Raw genomic sequence first — 12043 nt, forward strand, 5'->3', positions numbered from 1 at the left:
TCTCAAAGAAAATATCATCCATCCAAAAATATTTATCCACTTTATAATGATCATTGCTCTATATCCTGGCACAGTTTTCTGACACAGACTATTAGAGCCACTGGAAGTGAAAAAGAAATCTGATTCTCAGCAAGAAGGAAGCTATTTCCTAGACTTAGAGTATAAAGAGGTAAATGGGCTTCCCTGTTATATAAAGTCTTCCATATTTGGAAATAGAGCTTTTTGAGCTTATGCACAGAAAAGGAGAGCATATACAGCTAGAGTTGCATAAGCAGATGTCTAGTCAACTTTTGCTACAATATTTAAGGAGGAACATTACATTTTTCTGATCATTATAGTTACCTGGTTAGTGACAAGGATTTTTTTGAAGAAGCAAGACAACCATAGCTCTCTGGAATGATTTAGCTCTTTTTTCCCATAGATATTAGTGAGACTTTGTTTTATAAGCCTTTGAGAAATGAGCCAATATAGCATCCACATGTGCCTCACAGACACAAAATGTGGCAATAAAAATAGATATTTTTGTAAAGATTCGTTTAGGGACAGATTTTAACTTGAGACCTGAACTATAGCCATTCATCACAATTACTACCATTTATTTATATAGTGCTTTATGGAATATAAAGTATGCATATAATAATTATCTCATTTAAGCCTCAAAGCAATTCTTTGAGGTAATTAAACATGAGTTTTAGAATTCCTGCTTACATGTAATTGTTCGTGAACCTGAGATTCAGAGAAGCTCCTAACTTGGGTCATACAGATAGTACTTAGCAGAGTCCAGACTCTTGACTCCAAATCTATTCCTGTTTCTGCTACTTTTCCTGCAGGAACACAGATGCCACTTAATAGTCTGTTTTACTGACTGGGGAATAGTTTCTGTGATTCTCTAACTCTTAGTTGCCATGTCCTTTCTTGTTATCAATATTTGGGAGAAATAACAACAGTTGCTTTGAATGCTCTTTTCATGTTTTATTATCATAGATCATAGAAAAAATGTAAAGCTTTTCAGATCACTGAGTCCTTCCTATTTTGTAGAAGAAAATAAGACCCAAAGGAGCCAATTTGATTTATCTGAAACTACACAGCTAATAGGTAGATGAGCCAAGACTTGGGTCTAGGTCCTTTTGGAATTTAATTTGGTTTCTCACTATTGGAGCTTCCATTTGTCCTTAATTGTTTAGTTGAAACTTTATTAGTCAAGTTACTATCGAAATTATCACCTAGTTGAAATAGAAATTGTTAATGGGACATTTCTACTCAGCAATGGTAAAGGAGTCTTAAACTAGCTCTCTAATAACATCAATGATATTAGATCTGAAGTGTCTTCTCTAGATAGCTTTCCTGAAGACAACAACCTTTATATTGATTAAAAAACCAGTACCAGATCCAAAACTATATTATAAAGCAGCAATTATTCATACAATTAAAACAATTACCTGTTTCACAATTTGTTAATTTTTAACTTTTGTTAATACCTTTTTTCTTAATTAATTTCTTTCCCATACCCTACCCACTGAGCTAGTATTCCTTATAATAAAGATGTAGAAAGAAATATAGGGAAGCCAGGGGAAGCTAATCAAACCTAATCAATACATCAATACATTCTGAAAGTATGTCCAATATTCCATGTTTAACTTCTCAAACTTGTGTAAAGAAAAGAGAGAGGCATATTTATCATCTTTTCTCTTGGCCAGCCATTAGCATTATGAATACAGTCTTCAATTTCTTTTGCAACCACAAAACTTATTAGGTTGATTGTATTCCTAATTCTGATGACTTCTCTATATCACCTTACATCTTCCCTTATTTTTTCCAAATTCTTCATATTCATTGTTTCATTGATGAAATAATAATCTATTTGTTAACTTTCAAAGTTTTACTGATATTTTATTTTCATGTTACAAATATTTACAGATTGCTCCCATTTTGTGAAGTCTCTTGTAACAAAAGTAAAACAGTCAAGAAAAATTACTAATATGATACCAATGAGAAAATAATAAAAACATTTATCTGTAGCATTAACAGCACTTTTTTAATTAACAGAAATCTATTTTTTCTCCCTCTTAATCCCTAACCAATTGAAAAAGAAATTCTTTTTGACAAACATGCATAGTCAAAACAAATACTTCCAGTGGCTGTATATAAAAATATGTATATTTCATTCTTTGCCCAAAATCCATATAATAAATAACATGCTTCATTATTGGTCATCTAGTCAAGAATAGTCATTGTATTAATCATAGCCCTTACAACAGTCAAAGTAATTTGTTTCCATATTGTTGTTATTGTATAAATTGTTCTCTTGGTTCTGTTAATTTCATTTTCTTTAATTTATAAATGTCCTTGGGATTTTTCATTGATATTTTAGTATAAATTTTACTTCTGGTTGTACTAACTTCACTTTGAATCAGTTTATATGACTTTCTGTGTTCTCAAAAAAAAAACTGGTTCCTCAATTATTTTATCATTAATGCTCTATTAGTCTTTATAATTAATCTTATGATTATCTTTACACTAAAACTTATTCAGTTATTCCTCAGTCATTTGCCTTTTTTGTTCTTTACCACTCTCATGGAAATGATGTGAGATGCAACCTCAGAGTTACTGCTTTCATTTAAATTTCTCTAATTGCTAGTGATTTGAAGCATTTTTTTTTCAGACGGCTATAACCTAGGTTTCTTCCCTTGAAACCTGATTGTTCCTATGATTTGTAAGAGAAATGTACTGCAAAGATTTTTTCCAGTAAATTGTTTCCCTTTTAATCTTCACTTTTTAATAGATTTGAATACAAAAGAGCACTTTTAAATTTTAGTTAAACATTTGTGTATTTTATCTTCAGTGGTCTTCTCCTTTCCTTGTTTGGTCATAAACATTTCTACTCTTAAAGGTCATATAAGTAATGTTTTCTATGTTTCTCTTATTTGTTTAGGGTGTGAACTTTTATATCTAGGTCATGTATCCATTTGTAGCTTATTTTTGTATAAGATATGAAAGGTTGATCTAAATCTAACTTCTTCCATACTATTCATCCAGTCATCTCATATATTTTTGTCTATGGTCTTCATTTTTATCAAAAAACTCGAGTATTAGATATATTGTCTTCCATAAATTGTATAGCTGATATGTTCCACTGATTGGTCTATTTTTTTAACCAGTAGTAAATTATCTTAATAATGTCTGTTTTATAATATAGTCTGAGATCTGGCACTAATAGTTTCCCTTTAATATTATTTATTTTCATGATTTCCTTGAGATTCTTGATCTTTTTTCCCTCTGTGTGAATTTTGGTATTCTTTTTTCACATTTCTATTAAGTAATACATTGATAGTTTGATTGATATAGCATTGAATAAGGAATTTTTTCCACTTAAAGCATAATTCCAAATTGCCTTCCCAAATTATTGGGAAAATTCACCATTCCATTTTATCTTCCTCAGGTAATGAATGATTCCATCTCTCATCACCTTTGTCAATTTATTGGATGTAAGATGAAACCTCGAAGCTATTTTAGCATGTATTTCCCTTAAAATTAGTGATTTGAGAAAATCTATGTTGTTAAAAGTTCACAATTATTCTTTAGATAACTATTTTTTCATGGTTTTTTTTTTACAAATTATCCACTGGAGAATGGCTCTTCATCTTATACATTGCAATACATTCCCATATTCACTCACCCATTTACAGTTTACTTGATATGCCATGGGAAAGACATAATACTTACACCTCTGGAATAAAATCATCTATTCTCTGTTTGCCTCAGAATCCCTGTGAGTGAAAAAGGACTTCAGAAATGAATGAGACCAATCATCCCACAGTGAAAGAATTCATATTGCTAAGCCTTTCTGACTACCCAAAGCTGGAGACTATTTTGTTTGTACTGATCTTGTGGATGTACCTGATAATCTTGCTGGGAAATGGAGTCCTCATTACAGCAACCATCTATGATTCCCACTTACACACACCCATGTACTTTTTTCTCAGTAATCTCTCTTTCCTAGATATTTGCTACACAACTTCCTCCGTACCCCTAATTCTAGACAGTTTCCTCACTCCAAAGAAAACTATTTCCTTCTCCAGTTGTGCAGTGCAGATGTTTTTGTCTTTTGCCATGGGAGCAACTGAGTGTATGCTCCTGAGCATGATGGCATTTGACCGTTATGTGGCTATCTGCAACCCCCTGAGATACCCTGCCATCATGAGTAAGACTACATATGTGTCAATGGCAGCTGGGTCTTGGATGGCTGGGGCTATCGATTCCATAGTTCAAACATCCCTTGCAGTCCAGGTACCATTTTGTGATGCTAATGTCATTGACCATTTTGTCTGTGAGATTCTGGCTGTCCTGAAACTGGCCTGTGGAGATATTACCATTAATGTACTTAGTATGATGGGCTCAAATCTCATTTTTCTAGTTATTCCACTGATATCAATTTCCATATCTTATATTTTCATCCTTGCCACCATTCTGAGGATCCCTTCAGCAGAAGGGAGGCGCAAAGCCTTTTCTACTTGTTCAGCCCACCTGACTGTGGTGATTATCTTCTATGGAACAATCTTCTTCATGTATGCAAAACCTAAAGCCAAAGATTCATTTAATTCCAACAAGCAAGATATTATAGACAAATTCATCTCCCTTTTCTATGGTGTAGTGACACCCATGCTCAATCCTATCATTTACAGCCTGAGGAACAAAGATGTAAAGGCAGCTGTGAAGACTATGTTGAGTCAAAAATGTTTTACTAAGAAGATATGATATACAATCTATTCAGTGATGATTTATGCCTGAGAAGATACATTTACTGAATATTTCTTTTTTTTAATTGGTATCAATATTTTTTGTTCCTAAATATCCCCTTGTATATTTCTTTCTCCTTGTGGTATAACAAAGAATATTTTAAGAGAAAAACAATCAAGAAAACCCATTAATAAATTGAAAAAAAATGAAAAATATGCAATGCTCCTCACTCACAGACCTCCTACTTGTACCCTACTCCCAAAGAGGTTAATGTCTTCTCTTATCTCTTCTTTGAGTTCTGTCTATTCTATATAATTTTGCAGCATTCTCATTGTAGGGCTCTAAACACAAATGTACCAGTTTACACTATTGTAAAATTCTTATATAAGAAGCAAAATGTGGTAATTCTTTCCAAATTAGTTATTCATATATAGCCATCCATTAACTTGTCAGAACAAAGATGATAACCAATAATATATAAGAAGAAATAATCATGAGAAACTGTATACATAAGTAGGAAGCAAAATGTGGGGTTCCTTTCTAAATCAGTTATTCACATGGAGTCCAGCACCAATTTTTAGGATAAGGATCAACATTATGAAATCTAGATTACACTGGAAGAAATAATTGCATTAGAAGATATAGCATTCAATTAAAAGTATTATGTTATATTTAAATGAATTCTAAATGCTGAAAAAGGCAATACAGAATTTGTGTATCAACACTATTTTCTACATAAGTTGAACCCATGTAAATTAATTGCCATGATAAATAAAGAGCAAAATAACATAAAAACTGCTTCAGCCAGCAAATACTCAGTTGCCTTACCAAGCAGAGTTCCATAGAAACCAAGGATATTTTTGATTTACAAAATAATTTTAGAATCTCTCTCTCTTTCTCTCTCTCACTCTCTGTCTCTCCTCCTTCTCATTATAAATTATAATAAAACTAAATCACTTTTGCAGGTTTTCACCAATGGATGGTTTATCAATGAGAGAAAACCACCAATTATTTGTTCCATTGAAACTATAAATTTTATGGGATACACATTAGTATAAATAAATTCCCATGATTAGTCTCATGGGGAGAAAGGATATCAGATATATCATTTCCATGTGTACCCTAACATAATCTGCATGTAATAAAAAATGGGGGCAAAATTTCAGAACTAAAAGGTCATTCTGAATTTTATGACAAGACAGTGCCATAAAGAAACTGCTATTTCTTTACATATTGTAATAAAGGTAGATTAACTTGAGCATTTCCTACCAGAAATATACTATTGTCCAAAAGGGACTAGAAATTTTATAGAAAAGTTCATCTATAACTATAAGAAGGTGGAGTGTGGTGTATGGGGCTATACATGACACACATTTAAGTATAGTAATATGAAGTATTTATGTTTTCCAATCACTTTCTTGAGTCTAGAAAATAAACAAAATAATAAAGATTAATTTGTAGTTCTTTCCAAGTACTTTTTTTGTTTTTTTTTTCACTTGAATAAGTTTATTTAGTCAATTTAGAACATTATTCCTTGGTTACAATAATCATATTATTTCCCTGCCTCCCCTCCACCAACTCTTCCCGCAGCTAATGTGAAATTTCATTGGGTATTACTTGTGTCCTTGATCAGAACCTATTTCCATGTTGTTGTTAACACTAGGATGTTCATTTAGAGTCTACATCCCCAACCATATCCTTTCAACCTATATATTCAAGCAGTTATTTTTCTTCGGTGTTTCCACTCCCACTGTGTTTCCTCTGGTTTGGGATAGTGGTTTTTTTCGTAGGTTTCTCCAAGTTGTTCAGGGTCATTGCATTGCCACCAGTGGAGAAGTCAATTATATTCTATTGTATCACAGTGTATCAGTCTCTGTGTACATTGTTTTCCTGTTTCTGTTCCACTCACTCTGCATCAATTCCTGGAGGTTGTACCAGTCCCCATGGAATTCTTCCACTTTATTATTCCTTTGAGCACAATAGTATTCCATCACAAATATATACCACAATTTGTTCAGCCATTCCCCAAATGAAGGGTATCCCCTCATTTTCCAATTTTTTGCCACCACAAAGAGAGCGACTATAAATACTTTTGTACATGTCTTTTTCCTTATTATCTCTTTGGGGTACAAACCCAGCAGTGCTATGGCTAGATCAAAGGGCAGACAGTCTTTTAGTGCCCTTTGGGCATAGTTCCAAATTGCCCTCCAGAAAGGTTGGATCAATTCACAACTCCACCAGAAATGAATTAATGTCCCAGCTTTGCCACATCCCCTCCAACATTCATTACTTTCCTGTGCTGTCATGTTAGCCAATCTGCTAGGTGTGAGGTGATACCTCAGAGTTTTTTATTTATATTTCTCTGATTATAAGAGATTTAGAACACTTTTTCATGTGCTTATTAATAGTTTTGATTTCTTTTACTGAAAATTGCCTATTCATGTCCCTTGTCTTGATTTTTTGCCCTTGTCTTGATTTTTTTGTACAACTGATTTAGCTCTTTATAAATTTGAGTAATTAGACCTTTGTCAGAGGTTTTTGTAATAGAGATTGTTTCCCAATTTGTTGCTTCCCTTCTAATTTTGGATACATAAGTTTTGTTTGTACAAAACTTTTTAATTTGATGTAATCAAAATTATTGATTTTATGTTTTGTGATTTTTTTCTAGCTCTTGGTTGGTTTGAAAGTCTTTCCTTTCCCAAAAATCTGACAAGTATACTATTCTGTGTTCACTGAATTTGCTTATAGTTTGCTTCTTTATATTCAGGTCATTAACCTATTCTGAGTTTATCTTGATGTAAGGTGTGAGATGTTGATCCAAACCTAATATCTCCCACACTTTCTTCCAATTTTCCCAGCAGTTTTTATTAAATAGTAGGTTTTGGTCCCCAAAATTGGGATCTTTGGGTTTATCATAGATTGTCTTACTGAGGTCATTTACCCCAAATCTATTCCACTGATCCTTCTTTCTGTCTCTTAGCCAGTACCAAATTGTTTTGATAACCACTGCTTTATAGTATAGTTTGAGATCTGGGACTGCAAGTCCTCCTTCCTTTATACTTTGTTTCATGATTTCCCTGGATATCCTTGATCTTTTTGTTCTTCCAAATGAATTTTATTTTTTTTCCTAATTCAGTAAAAAAGGTTTTTTTGGTAGTTCAATGGGTATGTCATTAAATAAGTAAATGAATTTGGGTATGATTGTCATTTTTATTATGTTAGCTCATCCCACCATGAGCAATCAATGTTTTTCCAATTGTTTAGATCTAGTTTTAATTGTGTGGAGAATGTTTTGTGGTTGTGTTCATATAGTTCCTGTGTTTGTCTCAGCAGATAGATTCCTAAGTATTTTATATTGTCTAGGGTGATTTTTAAATGGAATTTTTCTTTCTAATTCTTGCTGTTGAAATGGGTTGGAGATATATAGAAATGCTGATGACTTTTGCAGGTTTATTTTGTATCTTGCAAGTTTCCTAAAATTTTTGATTATTTCGATTAGTTTTTTGGTTGATTCTCTAGGATTCTTTAAGTAAACCATCATATCATCCGCAAAGAGTGATAGCTTGGTCTCCTCATTGCCAATTTTAATACCTTGAATTTCTTTTTCTTTGCTAATTGTTTCTGCTAGTGTTTCTAGTACAATTTTAAATAATAGGGGTGATAATGGGCATCCTTATTTCACTCCTGATATTATTGGGAATGCATCGAGTGTATTCCCATTGCAGATGATGTTTGCTGATGGTTTTAGATATATACTGTTTATTATTTTTAGGAAAGACCCTTCTATTCCTATACTTTCTAGTGTTTTCAATAGGAATGGGTGTTGTATTTTGTCAAAGGCTTTTTCTGCATCTATTGAGATAATCATGTGATTTTTGTCAGTTTGCTTGTTAATATGGTCAATTATGTGAATAGTTTTCCTAATGTTGAACCATCCTTGCATTCCTGGTATGAATCCTACCTGATCATGGTGGATAACCATTGTGATGACTTGCTAGAGTCTTTTTGCTAGTATCCCATTTAAGATTTTTGCATCTATATTCATTGGGGAGATTGGTCTATAGTTTTCTTTCTCTGTTTTTGACCTGCCTGGCTTTGGGATCAGTACCAATTTGTGTTTTAAAATGAATTTGGTAGAACTCCTTCTTTGATTATTCTGTCAAATAGTTTGTATAATATTGGGATTAATTGTTCTTTGAATGTTTGATAGAATTCATTTGTGAATCCATCTGGACCTGGGGATTTTTTCTTAGGGAGTTCTCTGATGGCTTGTTCAATTTCTTTTTCTGATATGGGGTTTTTTAGGTAATTTATTTATTCCTCTGTTAGTCTAGGCAATTTATATTTTTGTCAGTATTCATCCATATCACCTAGATTGCCATATTTTGGGCCATATAATTGGGCATAGTAGTTTTTAATGATTGCCTTAATTTCCTCTTCATTATAGTGAGGTCTCCCTTTTTATCTTGGATACTCTCAATTTGGTTTTCTTCTTTCCTTTTTTTAATTAGACCTACTAGTACTTTGTCTATTTTATTTTATTTTTCAAAGTACCAACTTCAAGTCTTATTTATTAAATCAAGTTCTCTGACTTTCAATTTCATTAATTTCTCCTTTGATTTTTAGGATCTCTAATTTAGTCTCATCTGAAGATTTTTAATATGTTCTCTTTTTAGTTTTTTTAATTTCCATGCCCAATTCATTGACCTCTGTCCTTCTTAATTTGTTTATATATGAACTCAAGGATATAAATTTCCCCCTGAGTACTGCTTTGGCTGCATCCCATAGGTTTTGAAAAGATGTCTCATTATTGTCATTTTCTTCAATGAAGTTATTAATGGTTTCTGTGATTTGTTCTTTAACAGGTTTTGGAGAATTGTATGGCTTAATTTCCAATTAATTTTTTATTTACCTCTCCATGTACCCTTACTAATTACTATTTTCATTGCATTGTGATCTGAGAAGGTTGCATTTATTATTTCTGCTCTTTTGCACTTGTTTGCAATGTTTTTATGCCCTAATACATGGTCAATTTTTGTGAATGTACCATGTGCTACTGAAAACAAGGCATATTCCTTTTTGTCCCTATTTATTTTTCTTCACATGTCTACTAACTCTATTTTTTCTAAGATTTCATTCACTTCTCTTACTTCTTTCTTATTTATTTTTGGGTTTGATTTATCTAGTTTGGATAGAGGAAGGTTCAGGTCTCCCACTAGTATAGTTTTTCTGTCTATTTCATCCTTGAGCTCCACTGTGCCAATATTCCCACTAAAACAGTCCCAATGTGCTAGGTCTGGCTCTAATCCAGAGGTCAGTAAACAATATTTCCACTTTCAAAAGACTCCACAGACACAGAAATAGTTTCTTAATATTTTTCAACTTCAATTAAAATAAAGTAGTAGCTTTGTTCTAATTGGGTTATAAAATTCCCTACCTTTCCCTTTCTATAAATTTTAAATTGCCTCAGGGATTAAAACTTTCCCTTAAGCAACAAGGAATTTAAATTACCTTTTATTCCAATAGCTGATCCTTTGCAGAATGGATTTAGAACTTGAAGTGGGCAGATACACTATGAGAACTGAACTTGAAAGTTGTGTTTTTCCAGAGATGTGGCTCACTTCTGATAGAGATCTGCATTAGTCAAGAACTCTGTTATGTGCCTGATATCCACATTCTGCCACACTGGTGTTTCTTTATTTCATTGACTAACAGAATGAAGACAAAAAATTCAAGATGCTGAAAATATGAAAATTTCTCATAGCTTCTTATACAGTCACTATTTCAACTTTCTGATAAATATTTTCTCAATGAAACTTGAAAAATAACTATCATATGTATTTAACTACATTTATATTAACTATATTTATATCACTTTGTATGTTGGGGGAAGAAGTTCTCTGACTCACAATATCAGTCACTGGAAGTCAAGTAGAAACTTCTTTCTGTGCAAGAAGGACACAATTTCTCAGACTTGGAGGTAAATGGACATCTCTATTACTGAATTTTGACTATGTAGAAATAGAGCTTTTCATTCTCTTATTTTTCTATGTCATTCTATTATTGTATTTTCACTCTATTAAAGAGTTTATGTACTCACTCATAGATAGATTTGAGCTGTGTAGGTCTGAATATCCCTGGCTTCAAATCCCCTACTACTACATATTTTTCAAAGTGCATTTAATATTTCTGGTCACAATGATTACTTGCTACAGTGACACTGAATTAGTATGAAGACCACAATTGTCTCAAAAATGGTACTTGTTTGGCAATGATAATGACACTCTGAGTTAATCTCCTTTGGAAAGTTTACTAACATAACTTCCAAATGTACCTCACTTTTGGAGAGTAATAAAAAAAGGAGTTATTTACGAAGGCTAATACCAGGATAGATTCTTATTAAATACATAAACTAAAGTCATTGATCATAACCACTTATACTTAGAATTCCATCTTCTCATTACGTGGCCAAAGTATTTAAGTTTAGTCTGAATTAACTTCTTTAAGTACTGACTAATTTGGTTTCTTTACTGTCCAAAGGACTCTCAAAAGTCTTCTCCAGCAATATAATTTGTGTCAATTATGCAACACTCAGTTTTCATTATAATCTAACTCTCACAGTTATACTTTACTAAAGGAAAACCCACAACTTTGACTAAGACCTTTGTCAACAAGGTGGTGTCTCTGGTTCTTAGTACACTATCTAAATTTGCCATAACTTTCTTTTAAGTTAGAAGTATCTTTTAATTTCATGAATGCAGTCACCATCGGCAATGATCTTTGAGCTAAGAATATAAAATATGACTTTGCTTCCATTTCTTCTCCCTCTGTTTGCCAACAAGTGATGGGACAAATTATCAGGATCCTAGTTTTTATTTTTGTTTTTTTATTTTGTTTTTTTATGTTAAGCTTCAAGCCCACTTTTATACACTCCTCTTTGACCCTCATCAAAAGATTTCTTAATACTTCATTTATAAATACCTAGGATTCAGTTTCTTTTGAAGAAGAAGTTCTTACATTGGTTCCTTGTATTTGAATTGTTTTTTTCATTGTACATATTCTTTTTCAAGTTCTTATTTCTCAATTTATCAGTTCGTATATTCTCTAGTATTTCCCTGAAATTGTCATTTGTTATTCTGCAGTAATATTTCACTATATTTTTGCACTGCTGAATAGCTGACCATTTCCTAAGTCACAAGGAGTCAGTTTGTTTTCAGATCTTTGCTATCACAAAAAGTCTACTATGGATATTTAGGTGTATATGAAACTTTTCTTTCTCTATATGACCTCCTTGGGAGTGTAATGG

The 12043-nt window shown here is 32.4% G+C and overlaps 1 protein-coding gene across 1 annotated transcript; it reads left to right on the forward strand.

Moving 5' to 3' along the window:
• The first annotated feature begins 3792 nt into the window (after positions 1 to 3792).
• LOC100010080 (olfactory receptor 13C7-like) lies at positions 3793 to 4798 on the forward strand. The gene has a single exon (XM_001362805.4). The coding sequence runs from the start codon at positions 3793 to 3795 to the stop codon at positions 4753 to 4755; it is 963 nt and encodes a 320-aa protein (XP_001362842.3). The 3' UTR covers positions 4756 to 4798.
• Positions 4799 to 12043: the final 7245 nt, after the last annotated feature.

This window comes from Monodelphis domestica, chromosome 7 (genome assembly GCF_027887165.1).
Source record: "Monodelphis domestica isolate mMonDom1 chromosome 7, mMonDom1.pri, whole genome shotgun sequence".
NCBI lineage: Eukaryota > Metazoa > Chordata > Mammalia > Didelphimorphia > Didelphidae > Monodelphis > Monodelphis domestica.

Excerpts from the sequence above, each read along its gene's own strand:
- LOC100010080 (XM_001362805.4), top strand. The coding sequence starts at position 3,793 with ATGAATGAGACCAATCATCCCACAGTGAAAGAATTCATATTGCTAAGC.